This window comes from Homarus americanus, unplaced genomic scaffold, assembly GCF_018991925.1.
Source record: "Homarus americanus isolate GMGI-L3 unplaced genomic scaffold, GMGI_Hamer_2.0 scaffold36970, whole genome shotgun sequence".
Classification (NCBI taxonomy): Eukaryota; Metazoa; Arthropoda; class Malacostraca; order Decapoda; family Nephropidae; genus Homarus; species Homarus americanus.
In genome coordinates this window covers 1,982,245-2,005,266 of record NW_024740094.1, presented here as the reverse complement: position 1 = coordinate 2,005,266, position 23,022 = coordinate 1,982,245, and the positions used below count along the sequence as shown (strand labels likewise).

Sequence of the window (23,022 nt, the reverse complement as noted above, 5' to 3'; positions counted from 1 at the left end):
TATTTTATTTTTTGTTGCATAAATTATTTTATATATAGAGTATAATGAAACATGACACGCACAGTGTGAGTGATGGAAGTAACAGCTGTGAGATTTCTGTAGTAGCCCAAGGCGCTGTACTCGTGTTAATAATCATACACTGCATCTAACTTCACAGCACCAGTCATGAGCTTATCATACAAAGAACGATTATAAAATATCTGCTCCGTGTTGAGCAATAGTTCAAGATAGCATAGTGAAAAAAAGCAGATTGAGTCAAATGTATTCCATATGTTCCAAAAAGTCATCATCGGTGGTCAGTGACCTCCACATATGCCGGTAACTTGTATGAAATATATTATAGGAGCAGTAATGGCGGGGCCTCGCGCCATCACCAAGCAGATTTTTGCTACCTTGACAACGGAATCAATCCCATAAATACATTTTTAAACAAATAAGCAAATGGCGGTCGGGGGTGATCAATTGTGTCTCAGTCACAAAGTGGTGAGTAATTATATGTATAATGATCAATGAAAAGGGTGGAATTAAGGTGGATGATGGTGTAAAAATAGCATGGAGATAGATGGAGGGCGGCGGGCACACCATCACGCCCGCATTAGGACTTGCGCAGCCAAACTCATACCATGGAAACTATAACGCCCGTTTCTCCATGAATTTCCATTGACAGGTGAGTCCAATTTGCAAATGGCCCTTACACAAAGGTATGTGAATGACCGCTAGTGCCCCAGGGACCAGAATGGGCTTCAAGTGACATTCATGAATGGATTTAAACCAGAATTTTATGTGAAGTTGGAGAAAAATTCATGGAGCTCGCACAAGGCATATTGATTTACCGAGAGCAAGTGTGAGAGGAGGCGAGCCACACGCTGCGTTATTTCTGTAATTAGTGATTTTGTTACCAGAGATTCTTATGATAGGTCGGAAATTTTCACCATTGGAGGCCCAGAGTAGTGGAGTTAAGGGTAAAGTGAGTTAATATTATATTAATCAACATTTTAGGAAGTTTACACAAAATGAGATCATGTTTTGCTCTAGTCGTGCCAACACTTCCGATACTCAGCTATTTTGGTAAACAATACATCAGTGAAAACAATTATTATGAAGCAATAAACATAAATGAAGAAAATATAGCAGCCTTCGGTGATAAGTAAGTGTTATTGGAGGTGTTAGAGGCTGATATTATTGTTGTTTGTTAAGGATAAAGGCGTGAGGTTGATCTTTGTTTATTTTACAGGTGTTGGCAGCCCTGGGATCAGCGGGCGTTTGTACCTCAAAATGACAGAGTTCGGAACAACACCATTTGAAGGTTGCTTTTTATAACACATGTTTCACTACTCTCTAAGACAACGTTATCACCTCACACAGTCTACACATTAACTTCATGATAAAAACAGAAAGTTATATGTTAACTCAGTGCCACAAGTGACGTAAATTCAAATAGAATGGCATTGAAATAATCCATACTGAATCAATTACAAGTGTTTTATGAGTATTAATATCATTATATGGAAATACCTGAGATAATAAGATCAGGAAATTAAAGCTTTTAGTTTAAGTATTTATTATTCATCTAGTGATAACTTTTTATGAATGGATAAATTAAAATATTAAAACTAGAATGATAAAGTTAATGTTAGCAATATGGTTATCAAACTCTTGTATAATTATGTACAGTATAGGCTTTCCCACACAATCATGAAAGTTAATTTTGTGTGAATTGTTTATTGATTGTATATAGTAAGAGAGGGGGAGGACCATAGTTTTGAGTTACATTAAGACAGGAAAAACAGTACAGTAAATATGACAGTTGTTTATTTTTAACTTGTTCATATCCGAGAGAATGATCCACATCCTGTACTAAAACTTAATAAGAATAATGACTTAAAATACTACAGTGTATCATTTTTGAGATAATGATGATGGTAGCAGCTACAGTAGTCCTCATATAGGTTGTTCAGAGTCAGTACAGTAACTTTTCTTTGGGACACATTTCCATCTTTCGGGGTAAAGATGAATTATACAGTCTTATTAGGTACGGTCATATGGTCAGATAATTGATGTCATTAACAATATTCTGAAGAGTTTTTCAAGCTGATGCATCATATATATATATATATATATATATATATATATATATATATATATATATATATATATATATATATATATATATATATATATGATAACCACAAGGAAAGAAGAAAGCACAAAGTTCCCAAGCGCTTTGTGTAATTTCACCCCTGAAGATGTGAATTACAGCGGCAAATGTTCTTTTCCTTCAGCACAGTGATTTACTATATATATATATATATATATATATATATATATATATATATATATATATATATATATATATATATATATATATATATATATATATATTTATATATATATATATATATATATATATATATATATATATATATATATTTATATATATATAATATATATATATATATATATATATATATATATATATATATATATATATATATATATATATATATATATATATATATATATATATATATATATGCAATGCGTAAGTAACTGTAACACAAGGAAGAGAAAACACGAGTTCCCAAGCGCTTTCGTGTAATTCACATCTTCAGGGGTGAGTACAGATGTGAATTACACGAAAGCGCTTGGGAACTTCGTGTTTTCTTCTTTCCTTGTGGTTATCAGCATATATATATATATATATATATAACTTCAGCAATGGACTTGTTACGTGGAAAGCGTAGTTTTATAATGAAGAGGAGAACCAGGGTAAACACAAACATCTTGAAGTAGGGCTTCGTTTAATTGCTAACGTTTTAAACTTTTTCAAAACTTTTTAGGCTCTGATGATGGAAAAGGATTATTTCCGAAACGTTAGCAATTAAACGAAGCCCTACTTCAAGATGTTTGTGTTTACCCTGGTTCTCCTCTTCATTATATATATATATATATATATATATATATATATATATACATACAGTACTGATAAACCCTCAACCTTCATTTATTATTACTAACTCATGTAAATTATGTACTGTACACAATGTAAACTGTTTAAACTCTTCATATATGTTAACCAGACTAATATGAAATATAGGTTCAAGAGGAGTGAGTTTTATGTTATCTCTCTTGATTTGAAATGTCATTAATTAGGTTCTTTGCTTCATGTGTTTCCTGTACATAGAACAAATACGAAAAATCTATTCTTGAACCCCCTAAAACTAACCTTATTAGTTACTGACCACAATTGGAAATTAATACAATACAGTACAATACTTGTATACGTTATAAAATTATTTTTGTTAGTCCAAGAGTAGATGTAATTTTCTTGTGAGTACAGTAATTATTTTTATTTTGTTTCTCCTGGTTGATATAATTTTACCTCTTGTAAGATAATTTGTAATATTGATCCTCAAGCAGACTTGATCCTGGGCAGCCAGTTCCTTCCTGCACTAGCCACCATAGACAATGAGAATGGAGAGCCAGCAGCCAGAGTGGGGGTCCTTCAGTGCCGACGCTGTTCTGCCAGCTTCCTTCTGGTGAGTCTCGCTGTGGTAGTGTTATACTTAAGGGTGTCTCTTCTCATGCGGTGACGAGAAAATAGTAGACGGTGAATAATATGTCTTTTGATGTACAGTACTGTCTGTGATGATAATGTTTCTGAATTTATAGGCAAGACTAATAAGACCTGAAAGAGGGTGTAGAACTAAATCTCCCTAGGACAAAAACCTAACCTAAGTTAACCTAACCTCAAGAAACATTAAAAAGGGGGGGATTATTGTCTTAGGCGAGCTTTTGTGCAGCCCCTTTAAAACTACTGCTTAAGTGAAATTATATGAAATGTTTGTTAGATAATGGTACCTCAGGTGGTGCCAGACGACTAATGAAGTGAGGACTAGATTTATCTTGTCTTAATCCCTCTTTAAAAACTTTGATGTTATATTTATTTTTTAGATTATATGGAAGCTCATAATAATGGTGATAAGACGAGTATGAATCATTGTAATAAGTAGTAGGAGATATAATACTTGTATTTAACAGTAAGTACAGTACTAGTACTATAAGCTGGTGAAGTACAGTATCATTGAAATTTATTTGATGCATTATGGAGATACTGTACAGTACTGTGTATGTACAGTTGCTAAAATAACTATCTGTGCATACTTTGTGGGAAACAATATGAGACCATGGATGATGAATTTTGGTATATGAGTTATCACTAGTCACACGTAAAATCTCGGAGCACATCGACCCCCAACGCACAGATACCCTGTATAGTTGTTTTAGCTACTGTACAAGAGAGAAAGATAAATATTAGATTAAATTTAACTTAATACAGTAATTACAGTATAAAAATGGTATAGGTATACTGGTATTTAAAAATATAGTGCAGTACAGAAATGCTCATTATATGAAATAAAAGCCCAGTAAAAAAAATTGTATGTCTGGATTAAAGACACATTACTTAAGAAGAATAAAAGATAACAACAGTTTTTAGGAAAATAATTTAAGAGTTATGTAGATGACATGTTGCTATACATACAAATACACTTTAGCTTGTGTACACACCACTCACACACACTACAGTATTTTAAATGAATGATAGTGCAAAGAATAGTAAATATTTCAAATTCCCTATGATGTGTAACCGTATAATCAGGTACACAGTGTTCTTCATTGAGTACAGGATGGTGCATAAGTCACTTTACTGAGAACAATTGTATTCATCATGATTATCAATGTTTTATGGCCATTTACCACACTTATTTGATCTTGGGAAAGCAACATATACACCACCATATATTAACACTTATACTCAAACATAGATACAGAAGAAGCAAATGAAAGAGATGAAGGCAATGAGAACTTTGTGTTCTAGAAGTGATCAACAAAATATTAAAAACTATATCATGTTTTCGTTGTACTACTTTTTGAGGGAAACAACAAAATTATAAATAAAATAGACAAATAGAGATTACACATCATTAACTGATATAAAAAGCAAGTGTAAGCAGATATTTTGCTGTCTTAGCCTTTGCTTGTCAATTTATAACCCTTAAGTCAGTGGAATTTGGCTGTAGGGATGCCAGTCGTCATTTGTGGGTGTGTCATGTTCCCTGCATTCTATTTTTTTCTCTACTCTTTATTCATTGTCTACCTTACAAAAATGTGTGAGAGGAAAATATAGATAAGATATACATCCATACATATACATACTGTACATGCATACGTTTTCTTGTTTCCTATGTGGTTATCAGCATATACATGGATCACACACACCTACAGTGATTTATTTGCACATACATACATATATAAAATATATATAGATATATTTAGATAGATAGGTAGATAAGATACCATAGATATATAGATAGATATAAAAACAAGAATTACCGATAAAATCACAATACTCAGCGAGCATTAATAAGCGTAACCATATTCACAATGATGTCAAACTATTATTAGCTGTGGTCAGAGTTGCCAAAGTCTCGGGCATACTTGGCAAACAGTAGTTAGTAGGTATTGCAGCAACACTTAACATAAATACAGTGATGTGCTGCTCTGGACGTGTTGCCTGATATTAAAGACAATAATACTGATGAGTGTAATATTTTTTATTATTATTTTTTGATGAGTTCAATAGTTTTTAGGAAGTGTATTTTGCCATAAGATTAACCACCCTAATGCTAACCTAACCTAACCTTACTTAACCTAATCTAACCTTACATAAGATAGCATTTTCTAATTTAACCTTACCTAACATAATCTAACTTAACCCTATGTAACCTATTCTGTTCTTAACCTAACATAACATAATCTTACTTAAACTAACCTAACCTGATCAAACCTGATTTAACCTAACCTTACATTCCCAGTAAACATTAGGGTGTTAAGTCATTAGGTGAAATGAGTTGAAGTACCTGTACTAATGTTCAAGTGATCGAAGATCAGAATCCAAAATTTACAGTGATGAGGTAAAGTCTCGTGAAAATTTATCTGTGCATTTCAGTATAACAGTTTTGTAGATACTAATTCAGCCTCCACTAATTTGAAGTACATGTACTAGGTACCGGGGACCCCCCCAAGTTCGCGGATTTTTATTTCGCGGTCCTCTATTATTCTCAGATGATACCCTGGATGTACCAAAGAATGTCTGCGGGTAGTTTTAAAGTTGCCGGGACAGGGAACCATTCTTTCTAGAGGCAGTAATTTCCTTTACCTGTACTGTATTGTATATGTGTGTGTGTGTGTGTGTGTCTACACACACACATATTTACGATACAGGTAAAAGAAATAATTTTCCCAAGGGCAAACACATAAAGGAGTACAGGGTATACATTTCTTTGTACACAAGTAGAAATGTACCCTGCAAATGTGTTATTCGCAGATTTGGCGATTCTCGGTCTTTTTGAGAACTTAACTCCTGCGAATTTGGGAGGCCCCCTGTAATTTGTAATTATTTTGGGCAGTTGTACAAATTAATTTAATTTTGTAGGCAATCTCCCCCACGTGCTCCAAGCAGTCAACAGGTTGGAACAGGAAGTTTCCCTTTGTGTCAGCCTACCAGGCTTGCTGGGTAAAGGAATTTTCAGAAACAGTGCAGTACTGTTTTCTGGGAGTTGCCATATGTTAGAATACTGGATATGAAAGCTTCAACCTGTATGAGAAATAAAGTACTGTAATGAAACATGCTTATAAGCATTTTACTGTGCTCAATCGTACTGCACGTGTCTTCTAGATCTAATATTCAAATTCAATATCGGGTGTTTCGTCGCTGCCTTCTGTTTTCTAAATGTGTTTATTGTAACATGCTACCTGTACAATAGTAGGGAACAGATTCTCCTGTTTTACTACTACTGGTTTAAAGTAATCACTTATCTTCAGCTGCTTGCAAGGAAGAGAAGACTTATCATACATGCTTATTTTATAAATGTTATCTTTAATATTAACTGATAATATTTTACGTAATTTTTAACACTGTTAGTTCCAACTTCAGCTAAGATGAACTGTGCTCTTCACCCGTCCATTCTGGTACATACAGTCAGTGTGTTTTATGTTAATGTCTCAGTGCAGCCCTCCTGCAGTTGCAGCACATTACCTAAGCAACATTAAATAAGTGCATTTGTATTCTATGGTTTTTTTTAATGTTTTATTGGTTAGCACGTAATATAACCAGCTTCTGTACTCAATTTTTGACCTTGTCTTTCCCTGTGCAGGTCCGAGAGGCATTGTCTCACTACCGGTTGCACGTGTTTGAGACACATAAGGAGCACTTTACCGTGGTGGTGGGTGGTGCCTGCCCATTGCCGGGATGTGCCCTTGGGGGTGACAAAGTCCCCACCATACACTTTCACTGTGCTTACTGCTGTTTTACATCTACTGAGGTAAGATAGGAAATGTAGATAAAAATTTAATTATCCAAATTTAACAGCGATGTAGAATTGTTAGATACTATATTGTATATATTTTACTGAAAGGACATACTGTACAGTACAATTGAAGTGTCCTTTAAATATGGAAATACTGTATGTACTCTACTGTATGGTATTATAATTAGAAGGGTTAATAACATTTGTAAAATCACAAAATTTCAATATGGACTTATTATTGAGAAGAAATTCCGATAGTATAGAGTGGACACTGCTGAAGCGTATGTTAACTATTTTGTAAATGAAATGAAAGAAAAACATGGCAGTGAACAGAATAAAAATTAAGGTAAATTAAAAAGACAGAGACAGACAAGATGAAGTATGGAACCTTGGGGCTAAAATTATTTTTGTTCTTTCCTGCATAGATTATGGATCTTCCGTTGCATATGGAGGGACGTCATCTAGCATTCTACCGGGAAGTGAGCTTAGTTCTGCGAGGGGATGACATCCAGCGCACCAAGGTCTTACTATAGCTTCTGTAACCCCTGTAATATATTATTTTTGCTGTAGTGATCATTGGTCATTTTATTTGCAGTGCTGTTGATGCTCACTTTAGCATGTCATGTGTAGCAATTTGTGTTTCAGAGTAATGTACAATATATTAATTAACTTTATTTTAAATAGATTGTAATATTACTTGTTGTGTACTTGATGGCCACTATAGGAATGAAAATGTGAGAAAAAATGTGTAGAAACAGAATATACTATCTAAGGAGTCTTCCTAATTATTCAGCAAAAAATTTAACATTTCTGACACAAAACTTACAATGCAAACATCTTTTACATGTTTTAAAGAATTAATGAGGCACTTGACTAACAACCAGAAGACTGAGAGCTTCTTCTGATTGAGGCATAAGAGAACAGTACTGTTCTGTACTGAACTGTACTGTACTTGATGTTCACCATAACTCACACTGTAAACTTTCTGACTTACCCGATGCATTCTAAAATTTAATTGTAAAAGAAGTACAGTGCTGTACACTAGCAGATGCAACAAGGGATCGTGTACTGTGCTGAAGAGTAATGGGGACTTGCCAGAGCTAATGGGTGTTGGATGACTGGTAATAACATTTAAGGGAAAGTAGGCGAGAAGTGTGGGTATTTGAGTTGATGAGTATAAGAAGGAAGTACTGTAGATGGTCATAGAGAAGTTTGAGGCTTGATTATTATAGGTTATAAAGTGACTAGACCCATTATAGGTGGAAGGTAGTGCATGAAATAACACTATGTGGGTCCTTGTGTTAGTATCCTCATTGTGTCTGAGACCCCGGGTGTAGACAGTGTATGTAAGAGTAATGCACTATTTTGAGAGCATGTATAGACACTGTTTGTAAGTTTTATGCATTATGTGTGTAAACAGTGTCCAGTAAGAGAATGAATTATCTTCCCGGGGTTTTGACAAATACATTGCAGGACGGTCCAGTCATTTGACACACACATGTTTGGAACCCATAAACAGTTGACAGGTCTATGGAACCTTGGAAAGTGGTTGCCAGTGACACCATTCACTGTGATTTCATTATACTTCTGCCAAATCTGGGAAAATACTTCATTCTCTCACTGTAGTACATTAACTTGATGCAGCCATCCACCATACCACCACAGGTCAACTCAGTGTACAAATCACGTGCATCATTATTTTGCTTCAGCATGTTTGTGAATCCATTGAAGATACGTGACAGTGACTCTCTTAATACATGAAATTTTAGGATTAACCGGTGGTTCAGTTTTCAATTTTTATCCTGGGAACATCAAAGATTTATAGTTGGATCCCTGTATTTTTAGGGATTTCAGTTTTAAGGACCTAGGAGTAAGTATTGTTAGGTGCAAACTCTGCTTTAAGTGATACAAATAAATTTAATTGTTATGCAAATTTAAGGTTTCAATTTTTACATGATCAGAAGTTTAATTTGTTTGTCTCATTACTGATGTTTGATTTTGAGACATTTTCAGTTGTTTAAGATTAAGAGATGTAATCATTACTATAATTGTCTGAATTGAATCATTCTAAAAGCTAGTTCACAGACACATTATTAGAAGCATTTGTACTGCTTTGTTAAGTTTATTGCAACTATATCATGTGGCATGTAGCTTTCATGTATGTACAGTATTCATGTTCATATTTGTTACAGTGAAACATTAACTCATGCAACATCTTTTCTCAACATGCAGGTGTACACTTGTGGGGAATGTGGTAAGAAAATCCAAGGGACGGTTTCAACAGTTCAACATTTCTTAGCTCACGACTCTGATCATATGAAGGCCGGAGCTGCTAGGTGTTCGACAATGTTAAACGGCGGTGAATATAAAGACGGAGAACAAGTGCTGGTCAATGGTGATGGTAAGAGTGAAAGTGAAGGTGCAGGAAAGAGTTCAATGCAGTCAAATTTATGGTTGTTGGGGAGCAGACTCCAGAATGGCTCTGAAGAGGAGAAAAAATGTGGTGAGGATGAAAGTAGTCAGGACAAATTAAGTGGTTCAGGGATAGAAGTCAAATCATTAAAAGGTGTCCCTGTGTTAATTAGTCATATGAGCATCCCTGGGCTACAGACCTTGGACCTTGGAGCACTTCTGCAGAATGGCAACAAGGAAAATGAGGTGATAGAAAATGGGAACATAGTAGATAATATAAATAATAATAACTACAGTAACAGTCCCCAGGAACCTCTACAAGTGGAGCTTAACCCTTTAGACTTGTTAACTACTGTCATTGAAGAAGACCAAAAAAGTGAATATCCAATTCTTCCTGCCGAACACTTCCTCCTCAGTCTTCCAGCGCCAACGCATTTCTTAGAGGGTGAGAGTGGGGGCCAGGAGGACTCCACGGACGGTTTCCAAGACGGCCAAGATAACGACGATGACGGTAGCAATGATGGCTACAGTGATATACCCAGTGACATATTATTGGACCATCTAGGAGTGTATCAGTGTGATAAGTGTGAAGAAACCTTTAAATATCAATATCTTCTAGTAACACATAAACATCAGGTGGGTAATGTTGGCTTTGGAGACAGTTTATTTATTGTTGATTAATGTTATTTTACACATATTTGTATACTCGGTGCCTTCTAGGTGTTCTATGTGTACCAGTAGTTGGATAAGGCAGGTTGCTTAATCTTCACGTGATCCACTCTTTAGTACATAATGACCAAAAGCAGTTCAAACATATTTTTTTCCCATTTAATTTGAACTAAATCACTGTTTCTCCTGTGTGTCTGGTGAGGTCAATTTAACTGCATCAGATATTGAAATCATCATTGTATGAAGCAGATTTTAGGATCAATATTATTTTGTCAAACTCAAGAGGTTAGACAGATAATTGATGGTACAGTTTAATTATCTGCTTTGTTATTTTTGATCCCGTGTAGATTAAGAAGCTCTGCTTATTTCACATGATGATTACCTTCACACCCTGTCACTACCTGGGGGAGTTATAATAATGATAATACTGAACAGTATATAATATTGTTCATAGACAATGTAGGTGTACAGTTCAGTACTGCATGTGTACAGTATAGACAGCACAGGTATATGGTGTACATAGACTGTGCAGGTATACAGTTTCCAATGTACTTAGAAAGTGTAGGTACTGTATACAAAAATAGAAAGCAGTAAGGCAATTAGATTAGTGATAGCCGACAAAACCATCAGATGCTTACAGTAAATATAACAATCATTCCATTGTACTTGGACTATCCGAGGCTGATGCTTCACTTCAACAATTCAACATTCTGTGGTTAATAATATAGAAGCTCACTCTCTTCTCTTGCTGTAGCTTCATCTGTTATGTATTTTATATTTTTTGCTTTGAATTGTTTGATAACATTAGTTTAGATTTGATTTGTTTAGGTTTAGGTTTGGTTATTCAGTATTAGGTTAGGTTAGAATTAGGGTGTTTAATGATCAGGTGAAATAAATAAGGGTTCCTAATCTTCATGACATTTTTATTCAGGTTTACATACCATACAAGATATATATATAATAGTTATCATTATGTGGTTTCCAGGTGCATCAGGGTCTTAATGTGCCATTCGAGTGTCAGGTTTGTGGCATGGAATATACAGTTCTACAGGAGCTAAAGCGCCACATGATGACTCACTCAGGAGCCAACATCTATACTTGTAATGTGTGCAGCCAAGGCTTCTCTGACCGAGCCTCCCTCAAGACCCACTCTCTCTCCCACGGGTATGTTATGTTGTCTTGTCTTTTTTAGTTATTTCTTAATAATTATTCAGTTCATTTTCCCTTTACAGTACTGTATTGCCATTTTTTTTCATGTCTCGGTATAGAAATAATTATTGTTCTTGTATACCACATAGTGTATGTATGAGTAGATGACCTTACAGTATTAGGAAGTGATTTAATGTAATATTGTACCTTTATAGGAGTGAGACAAGGCAGTGGTTGATAAAGAGGTACTACTGTAATTTGAGGCTACTTTTTACTATTATGGAATTATAGGACAAAGTATTTTAAGAATTATTGATTGAAAATTTTGTTCTTCATTGATAAGCATTTAGCTAACATAAGTATACCCCTGTATAATTTGTATTTGTTTTTCAGTAGTGGAGTCTTTTGTTACAGAAATGTGATGTAATATTAATTGTTTGACTCCTTGTAAATGACGTATATTGTACATTATTAATAGGAAGATCTTTGGGTGAAAATTGTCAACTTTTTCAGGGGGACTACGGAAAGAGCCAGTAAGTGTGAATCGTGTGCTTGTGAGTTTCCCTCCAAGTCTGAACTCACCAGACACATTGTCAAATATCAGGGGACTTGTAACCCCAACAAGAGTGGTAAGTAGGCTGTGTAAAACATTCTGGTTGTGTAATAAGATTGTTTATCAGTGGTAGAATAAGTGTTGCAGTAAGATAATATTGATATGCTTATAAAGAACTAAAAGTTTTTAAAATTGCTACATAAGATAAACATTTGATAATAAGTGAAAAATACAAGATGCTTCCATTACCCAGAGTATTGTAGGTATTGTGAAGGTTAATCATGACCAGATAAAGAAAATAGAAATTGAAATATGAATTATTTTCAAAGAAGTAAGAAGATCTGGGTTATTATGTGAATTATTTATGCATTTATGTAATATAAACATGTTATAAGAGAAACTGAGATGTGATTTTGCATTGATAGAGGGAGTGCGGTGTGCAACCTGTGGAGAAGATCTTCCCACTTTGGAGGCATTGAAGGATCACCGCCGGACAGCTCACCCCACACCAGAGGTCACCCAAGGCTCTGGCAAGAAGGGCTTTGAATGTGATTATTGTGGGAAGACCTTCAATTGTCGCTCAAACCTCAGAGACCATTTAGTGAGTATATATTCCGCTGATGGTTCACTCGAGCGAAGTTAGAAAGTCACTAAACGGTTAACTTACATAACAAAACATTATTCTTACTCCCGTCACCTTGACATATGCCACATTAATCTTTGCAAAGTACAGTACCTGGTTACCTGGTTAGTTTAAAAGATCACGGCCGGATCAGCAGAGCAGCGCCTAGTGCATCCTCATCCCATGGGAACTGAAGACAAAGTGTATGTGTGTGTGTGTGTGTGGAAAAAATTTCTTATTTTACAGGGAATGAAACTTATGGATTTTATGGTATCTGGTTTTTTTTGTGTTTTTATTATATAACAACAAAATGATTGTGCATATAAACACTGTTAAATGTTGCAGGTTGTTCACACTGGCGAGAAACCGTACCCATGTGATATATGTGGCAAGTCATTCAGCTTCATCCATAACATGAAGACTCACAGACTAACCCACAATGAAGGAAGGAATGAGGTGTGTCCGTACTGTGATAAAGCCTACAAGAGTAAGATCTCACTCTACTACCACATGAAGAAAGGCAACTGTAGAGGACTGTCAACCAAAGAGGTAAAGTTGTGCTCATTTTTCTCACTCAGAGGACACAATTGAGTACATTGCAGTAGTCATCATGGTGTTAACTCTCTCTCCTGTATGTTATTGGACAGTGTTTTACCTGTAATAGACTCAGTTGTGAGGATTTTGGAATTGCATTTGAAGTTTTGCTTTTTGTTTCTTAGGAATGTATCTGTATTTGGTTTGCTCACTCCTCCTGGGTTTGAACATGCCTTTGTTAATACATACGACAGAAAGGGTTGGAGGTTTATTAAGTTTGAACTACAAGTTCTCATGCCATCTTGTCCATGTAACTTGATGACAAGAAGTGTGGATAAAGAGTATTTTTTTATGGTGTGGTGTTCTTGAAAAAAGTTTGACATTTATGGATTGGAAAAGAATGGTTTGATTAAGTCTTTCTGGGTCCATCCTTCTGTTGCATTAATCATTCTATCATTCACTACAACCCTTCAACAGTGTTATAAATATGTTTCACAGATAACAGCCATACAACAATTAAAGTTTTTCATGGTGTACTTTAGGCTTCCTGTGTGTGTCCTCGCAGTTTATGTTGATCTGGATGTGTGTGGTGATGAGATACTTGAGTGTTGCTGCAGGATCTCTTAATATGTGTTATGGCTGAAGCTTAAGTAATTTGTGGAGCATCAAAAAACTCATACACTTATATTGTAGTCCAGGATGGTTTTGAAACTTGCTTTTAGTAAATAATTATAATTTACTTGTTATTCAAAATGAACTCTTAATTGTCTGAATTTTTGTTGGGTGCAGTATTGGATAAGTAATTGGATAGCATCTATGGATATGCAATCAGTAATTGTTATACTATAATGCCATTTTATACATGGAGTTTGTTTTATTTATTTATTTTTCTTCCACTCACAGGTGCCAGAAGGGTATCACCGTTGTACTGAGTGCCTGCAGATGTTTGCCAGTGAAGAAAGATTTAAGATCCACAAGGATAAAGGTCACTGTCAGGTGTCTCATCGCTGCCAGCACTGTGGTCTGCGGTGCTCTACTGAAACACGGCTCCAGAACCATCTTCAAAAGGGTGTCTGTCAGAAGAAGGTGAATATGGCATTGTATACTTTGTTTCAGTTACCTCCTGCATGCTGTTATACATATTCTTATACCAACATTATAACCTGTTGGAATAACAAAGAATTTAGTTTTACCACATATTTTTAAATGTATTGTGGATTTCAGGACTCTCCGTCAAGTCAAAATTCGTCTGATGCACCCAAGAAGCGTCGCTTGGGGAAGGAACGAGAGAAGCCTCAGGAGGAGATAGTGTGTGACCGGTGTAACTATACCAAAGACTGCTGCTGCACTTTCTCCTGTAATCACTGTGGTAAGAGAGTCTTCTCCATCATGGCGTACACCCTCCACTCCGAGAGAACGTGCCCGGTCCTCAAGCACAGACGAGAACGCATCCGAATGGCAATCATGGAGAAGAGGCGTCGCAGGGAAGGGCTGGCTCCTTCCACAGAGGAATTGACATTGCCGCTTGAGATTAAACCTGAAGTAGGACAAAGAATTCAGCCTTATAGGGACTTCCTCAGAATTGGACATGATAAGAGTATAGACGGGAAGGACTTCAAAAGAAAATCTTTTGACAGTGTGAGAGAAGATATGAAAAGAAGAGAAGTTGTAATTGAAAAACCTGTCGAGATAGTTAATCAGAGGCCTGAAGATGGGGATGGTGATGACAGCAGTTCTGGTAGTCTCACTGATCTCTCAACATTTACCTCACCAAATATACTTCAGCCAGTCACTAATCCTACTGATGAGTGATGAAATGTGTTCACGTTATCCAGAAAATTTTACCAACTGTTAATCCTTCAATCGGAGAACTGACTATGTATGTATTTGGAGTAATCTATCACATCTCAAGGTCTTCATGATTTAGTTCTCAAATTTACTGTTTAAAAAGGTCAGATAATAAAAGCTAAAGAAATAGCTAAATATGAAGTGAACTACAGTACACTGATAGCTCAACTCAGAGAAACTTATTTTGTACCTGACTTTTCATTGTGCCAAAGAAAGGCTAGTGTCAGGGGTGATATGTGCGGGACTTAACATGATGTGGAAAAAATTTTCTTGGCGCTGTTACTTCTTACATGTGTATAATTTTTTACATAATTATAATATTAACCAATTTTGATATTTGTTATGGTAAAAGTTTCATACGAGATCACACTCTCAACTCCAAGTTAGTGCCACCCATAGAGTGTTCCTCCGGTGTTAGCGGTAAAGATAAACAGTACAGTACGCAAACAATGCCTTGAAACACCACCTGTTGAGGAATCATCGGCCGAGGTGAAAATGTTTGTCGTCTTCATTCACGGTCACTTGAGTGTGTCTGCTGAAAGTCCGGTGTTCCCGTTTGTGGTTCTCAGCATGTGCTTCATATTCATATAATGTAAATGAAGAGAATCAGATTCCTCCTAGCCATGCATTTGGCCAAAATGTAAATAAAAACCAGAGCAGCCTAAACCTTACACAGTGTTAAGAATTTTCACCAGTTTCCTGTGAATAGGATAATAATAATAACGCTTGTCAAGAGAATTGTTCGTATGCAGCTGATATGCAGTTTGCTTCAGAGGTCACATTACTCAAGGTCATCAAATTAACCAGTCATATGTTAGTCTTAGTTATACTGTACATGAAGTAATGATTGGTAGTTTTTGACAGTGAGAAGAGTGGAAGTTTACACTTTTGACTGGGTCTAAAGTGCAACATAATTTTTTTAATGTTAAATTGCATTAATAAGGTATTGAAAGATGTGAGAACATTTAATACTAGGAGTTGCAATTGTCTTCAATTGAGATTTAAGTGTTCTTGTGTTGTCAGGTAACATAGTGTACCATTTAAGTCACTCTGTTGCAATAATTAGATGATTTAAATTATTCTTGATTATTTTGATGAATTAATATACAGTACAGTAGTCCCTCACCAACCGTGAGGGTTAGATACCAAGTTCCACGGCTGCAGATAACACTCATCAAAGCCTAACTAAGTTTACTTCTCTAGTGCATCCCACTGATGCTATACTCTCCCCATGCTCTAGTCTATCAAGCACTTCAACTTTCTTTTCTCATGTCATTCTGTTCTTTGCCCTTTTCACCTTCTCACCTTTATCACTAACACTCAATGAACACTTAGTGGCCATAGTTAAGGGCAAAATCAATGTTAATACAGTACAACATATGTGAAAGAATATGGAGCAGTATAGTATGCTGCAACATCAGAACACTGAAGAGCAGTGGCAGGAGAGGGGATGCTGCACTAGCCCACAGATACATAAAACCGTGGATACCTGGGAAATCCTTGTTTGGTGAGGGTCTACTGTAATCCGTTTAAAGTATTACTGTAAACCCATCATATAGCCTTGGATAATTCACATTATTAAAATTAATAGTATCACATGTTGTTAATGTCAATTATTTAAATATCTAACTTTTTATCATCTAACTTTAAAGCTGTTTGTACTGTTCCACTTAGAGGATTTTGGGATACAGTACTAAATTTGTTTAAAATTTAATAAACTATAAACATAATGAATTTATCATAAGTTGTAACAGTGTTTCTTATAAGTCTCTTCTGAAATTTTATAAGTAATTTAAGTTATTTATTGCAGTATTTTGGGTCCTTGATATTGTACTACTGAACAATAGTAAAGTGAGGTGAATCATGGGGTTAGGGCAGTGTTGTAGAGCTAACAAGTTGATGGTGTAACAAGGACTGCCCTCATAATGTAGTAAGCAAGAATCGTTATACTGTACCTTCTAAATTTATCAATGCTTCTCTGTCGCAAGTAATACAGAAAGTTAACGAGTATTCAGGTGAGTTTATGCTACTGGGCAATTCAGAGTAATACCAGTTCTCGGCTTTAAGATTATACGCTTAGTTCTAGTTCTTAGTTTATATTTTATGGCCATGTTGGGTCATCTATATTTGGACATTATTGTATACGTTTCATTCATAACATTTTTTTGTATGATGCCACTGATCACTACATCTGAAACTGTAATATTCATTATTTACACTTATGACTCGGTGGATTTTATGATATTATTGAAGAATTGTTTATGAGCCGGTTCTCTCTTTTTTTCTCTTTATATATATATTTTTTTTAGTGACATACAAGGCATCAGTAAGTGACCTTCAAGATCCATACCAGCATAAGCCTGCCATATGGGAGAGAGGCAGATTACTGTACTAGAGGGGCAGTGACTGTGGTTCTAGGAAGTACATAATGTGAATCTTTTTTACCTTTTGTAGAAGATAGGCCTTTTAGAGGAGCTGCTACTGTAGCTCTGGACTTCTTGCACAAGTCCTCCTCCAATGCATTCCATGCTGGTTTAGATTTTTGTAGGTCCTTTGTTGATAACCTGAGTTACATGTGGAGTTTTAAAGAAAATACTGTACTATACTGTAGTCCCATTTCATGACTTAGGATAAGAAACAATGACCTGGTTCCCCTTTTTCCTCTCTTGATGGAGTTGTTAGCAGACAACAGTTTAGAGGATCACACTATAAACTTCCTTTTATGGCTGACAGGGCTCAGAAAGAGTACTCACGTAAAATCATTGACCTAGTATCCTGAACCCATCCAAGTTCTTGAGAAAATTACTCGACCAATTGGAGCTGAATTTGACCATGATTAGACTGGTTCAGAAGGCAGCACTGTAAATGCTTAATCTACATGGATGGAGTATCCTGCCATGATACATGTGAAGCTCTCTGACAGAGGCAGGCCAGGCCAAGGATGTGTGCTGTATGGGTCTTGCTGATCACTTGTTTCTTTAACCTGGTGATAAAATAGGACTTAATTTTTCAGTTCTTTGTTTCTCATAAACTGAGTTTTTAGTGTTTATTGTTTGTCTCCATATTTCCCTCATTATTTTCTTGAGTAATTGTTATGTAAAGTTGCAGAAATAATCTCTCAGCAAGTCTCTCTTGGTGATCACTTTATCACTGACACTAATTGGATGATTGCTGAAGAAAATTATTAATAGAAAGGCAAATTCCTGACATTCATGTAATCAATATTTTAATTCTCGTACATTTTCGTAAATGTTCACATTACTTCAGTGATGTGGAAATTGTTACCTCTGTATTACAGTACAGGTACTGTACTTCAGAATTTGAAGGTGATATGGGATCTAATAATTAGACCAAGTGTGGCAGCTTAACTACTCCTTGTGTTTGATATGTATGAGAATACAGTACTTGCCTAAGAGTGGGCAGAAACAGCTGTAGAATGTCCTATTCAGTCCTTTATAATTGTGATTATGCATTTATATACATTTTAATAATGCATGTGTTCGAATGACAATGTACAAGAGAGTTTATGTAAAACTAAGTGAGAATTTTTGTGATAATCAGTGGCAGGTCACATTTATGTCACCTCTGTACAGATCAACAGATACACCAATTTCTCACCTCAATATTTCTAATTTACATTTTTATATTTTCTTACCAGAACAGTGTGTAGTTACAAAAGTTTTAAGGAGATTTTGCAGAGATTATTATTCCAGAGATGTCAGAAATGGCAGATAATTTGTGGACATAGAAGTAGACAATGTTATTTGTTTAGGAGAATTTACTGTACCCTTTAAACATTACTGTATACTGTTTTTAAGGTCCAGCTTCACACGATCACAGTAGGAGGTTTGACATGCAGAGGGTTGTCACTGACCGTCCAAAGTGTCTAGTCTAGATAGTGAGAGTTGGTGTGCGAGATGAAAACCATGTGTATTCCCGTCTCTTCGTTCGTTAATATACCTGGTAAGTTAGCCCAGACGAGTTGTAATCTATATTTATAAAAATATTTATACCGAGTGAGTTGGGTTGAGTTTTTTTTAGTATGGAAGTGGGTTAAGGAGTTTCTACTCTTTATCCTGTGATCATAAGACAACAGACTTAAGGTGATGCAAAGAAGGGCAGTTCCTATGAGTCAACTACAACAATAGGATATACAGTACAGTATGTTGCAGCACCTCTTGTAGCATTACACACACACATCAAACATAGATTTAGTAGTCTTCTCTCCATTCTCTCACATGTTTCTCTCACAACTATGGCCATAATCTTCCTTCAGTACTGTACTACAAGTTTTCTCCCTGGGGATTGTCTTCATTTACGTGATAATCAGTGTGAATGGAGGGTTAGTTCTTAGCATGTAATCTGACTGGTTGTTTTCCATTAACAGTTTGAGGCAAAAGTCCTAACTGGTGAAATCTTTAGCCTATAGAGGACACCCACGACTGGTTGAACTCAGATCAACCCTTGTTCCATCTTAATATTGTATTTGTTTTTTGGATATATTGGATTACAGTATCCTGTTTGATTGATTTGACTTTAAAGAAATTGTGAACAGATGCTGATATTCACTTCTAAGGATCTCAATTATTGTGTTGTTGATGCTGTACAAGATATTAACTAATCTCTGTGTGTTGTGTAAGGTCTAAAGTGTCTGTCTACTGGTGCCATGGCCCAGTAATGCTGTGCCATGGCCCAGTAATGCTTGTGATATATGTCCAATATTTTAAGAAGGAAGTGTTTTCTTTTTTCTTTTGATATTGTTGAAGGTATTACTATTTGTTTAATAACCAAATTATTGTCATTATTTGATATTAATATTATTATTTAGTATCAATATATCAACACTTATTATTACCATTAGTGATAAGAGTCTCATCTGTCTTTAACCTTCCCTTCGGTACAATATCTTTCATTGTATCAGTTTCCTTCATATTATCATCTTCATGTTTTATTCTCACCACTTCACATCCGGTCCCTGTTTGCTTTTAAAAATATCCGTTTGAACTGCTCGAACTAATTACAGTATCTCTTCATCAGTCTATATTATTGAGCTTGTAACCATATTCAGAACAATAAGCAGGATCTTTCTCTTACTATTGACCATCTCCACACCTACATGTGTCTAAGACTCAGGAAACAGCTGCTGAAACTTTTAATAGAGAGTTCTGTATGGTGGTTGTTGTAAAAAAAAAAACTAACCCCCTGTACTGGTACCTTTATTCCTTTCACTAAATTTTTTTTAATAGATTTTGTGAAAGACATGAAGTGTGTTAGTTTACTAGAAGGAGCTGATATTGGAAGCTTTGGGGAACACTAAAGGGTGTCTACCAGGGCCGGATCCAGGAATATAAAAAAGGTGGGGGGAGGAGGAACTGGCGAGCATAGTGAACCCACCCAGTCGCACACTTGATATTAAAGAGATATTCTGAGGTTAATAGTAACTACTTTTTACTGTACAAAATTGCATGAGTACAATACTGCATTAAAGAAAAAAAAAATTGAATTTTCTGCTGAAAAGTGGGAATCTGGACCCTTGGTATCCTCCCCTGTCTACACTCTGTTTATATCTGATGGTTCGTCTTGCTTCCACAGAATTCACACAATTTGCAATTTCTCATCCTAGTTTACCATTTTATTACTCTACTATGGCTCAAGTTGTGTGTGTAAATATAATTATGAAATTTATCCTATGAATTTGGGGTTGGTTGTTTTTATTCTATTTAATTGGGCAGGACAGTGTCTACTTGCGAGTCAGGTGGTTGTTGGGGCCTATTTGGTATTGTTCCAACTAATCTTGTTTTATGGTCCCTATCAGTCTTTCTGTTCTTGTCTTTTCCACATTATAACCAGTTGTGGAGGGAGTAGCATCTTTGTTTATACATTCAATACTTTTCTGGAAGCAAATTTTACCTGCTTCAATTTTTTTGTAACCATGGCATTAAATTGTAAACTTCCTTGGCTTAAGTTACTAGCATTTAGTTGTTTGTTTGGAGAAGTGAATTAATACCACAGTGTTTTAAGTGTCAATATATCTCTTAAAAGACATGGACTCCTAAACTACTGTACTATATAGGGGGTTAAGTTTTTCCTTTCCTAGGTGAGGGACATTCACTTAAGTCTTAAACAGCAGCCATCATCAGTGGATGTCAGCTGCAAGGATGGCAGCCATCATCAGTGGATGTCAACTGTAAGGATGGCGGCCATCATCAGTGGATGTCAGCTGCAAGGATGGCAGCCATCATCAGTGGATGTCAACTGTAAGGATGGCGGCCATCATCAGTGGACGTTTCAGGTTTGTTGTGTTTAACTTTGGTGCAAATGGTGGTGGAGTCGGGGATCCGTAGCCAGTGGTTAAGGGTTAAGCAGCTGCTGCTGAAAATTTGTCAAGTTTAGAATTTGAGAATTGTCAGACATGACTGGTAGATAAACTCCCGGTAATATATGGTGTAGTAGTGTTTGAAGTAAAATTTTTACAAAACAATTAGAATGAAGAATATATAATTTCCCCAATATACTACAGGTTCTACATAAATAAGTAAGACTCTTGGCAGTTCCAGAAATGTTGAAAAAAGTGAACCCTTGAATAACCCCTTTAGGTTACACTGCATTTATACAGGGTATATAAGAAACGCTTTCACATTTTTAATATTTTATTATTATTATTTTGGAATAAGTGTGTCCAGGATTTGATGTGTTGTCTTGGCACTTTTTGCTTTTATGATGTTTAGAAGAATATTTTTGATATTGTTAGTGAACAAAAGAACTGGTTTTCTCATAATTGTTTGTAAATAAGTGCAAGGAACAATATAATTTTCATCTGCCACTGAAATGAATTTATCTTCCATTAGATATTGTTGGTTGTCATGTATGATTGAGCAGTGTACAGTTATATGGTACAGGTAGGAGTGGTCTTGGAATTCTCTTACTTCTAAATAGAGCATCAAGTGTACAAGTGCCAAGATATAACTTATTTATGAGAGAAGTAACATACTGAATATAGATGGATAAACATAGTAGTTCCTGCATTGTAATCTTAAGGAGATTGTATTAAGTCATCCAGGAGACAGACATTACCGTAGATACGTGACGGGGGTGGGGGGGGGCAATACTGGCATGATGTTGTCTCAGCAAACAAGCAATTTCTAAACCACCGTTACTTTGACAAAACTGCTGGCAAGGTACATATCACATACTCAGTGTTCAGTGCCGTGATCTGGGTCTAGTTTTGTAGTCTTCAGCCCAGTGTCACTCATTAGATTTGAATGATGATTTTTAGATTAGTTTTTCATGGTCTGCATCTTTCACTGTTCAGGTGAATGTTTCAATCAGAGTAGTTCAGATAGATGATCCAGTCACATATTTTATGCTGTTTTACTGGGTTTTTGGAACTACTTATGTTCAGGGATTGATTTTTCAAGGCTTAAAAAATTTGTATTAGGTGGGCATGTCATATTGAGAATGTAACATATTTCTGTTCTATATTATTGTGGATGGTCTTCATGTACATAGTTAAGTTGGGTCAATGGTCTGTCTGTGTGGTCTGAAGCCTGAACAATCACCCACAGCAATAAATGTAACTGTTACAGTAAAAATGTTTATAGAATTTAATTATTCATTTTGTTCCTTTATGTTTGTGTTTTCTTTCCTAATGTTACCTATTAATACTATACCTGCATGTTGTCATTGTACCTACCCAAACTAGATACTGTACGTATAATATTGGGTAGATATAGTGAGAGTTTACATCAGTAATGAGTGAAATGGAAACTTGTGTACAGTAAACCTTCGCTGTTTTGGACATTTGGGAGTGAAAGTATGAAAACTTAACATGTTTCAAAATTGGAGACTCCACAAGAAACTGTCAA

At 35.6% G+C, this 23,022-nt stretch overlaps 1 protein-coding gene across 4 annotated transcripts; it reads left to right on the top strand.

The window, feature by feature from the left end:
* The first annotated feature begins 515 nt into the window (after positions 1–515).
* LOC121875125 (zinc finger protein 62 homolog) lies at positions 516–22,760 on the top strand. 4 transcript variants are annotated; one of them, XM_042379504.1, is made up of 12 exons: positions 516–667; positions 1,235–1,306; positions 3,421–3,539; positions 7,218–7,385; positions 7,796–7,891; positions 9,603–10,418; positions 11,437–11,615; positions 12,114–12,229; positions 12,579–12,754; positions 13,121–13,324; positions 14,213–14,395; positions 14,534–22,760. In XM_042379504.1, exons 2-12 carry the CDS (start codon positions 1,276–1,278, stop codon positions 15,119–15,121), a joined length of 2,676 nt encoding a protein of 891 aa, XP_042235438.1. In that variant the 5' UTR covers positions 516–667; positions 1,235–1,275; the 3' UTR covers positions 15,122–22,760. The 4 variants fall into 4 exon arrangements, with proteins under 4 accessions (XP_042235438.1, XP_042235435.1, XP_042235436.1 ...); XM_042379501.1 differs by having other exon boundaries at positions 3,418–3,539; XM_042379502.1 differs by lacking the exon at positions 516–667 and adding an exon at positions 833–967 and having other exon boundaries at positions 3,418–3,539.
* The last annotated feature ends 262 nt before the right edge of the window (positions 22,761–23,022 follow it).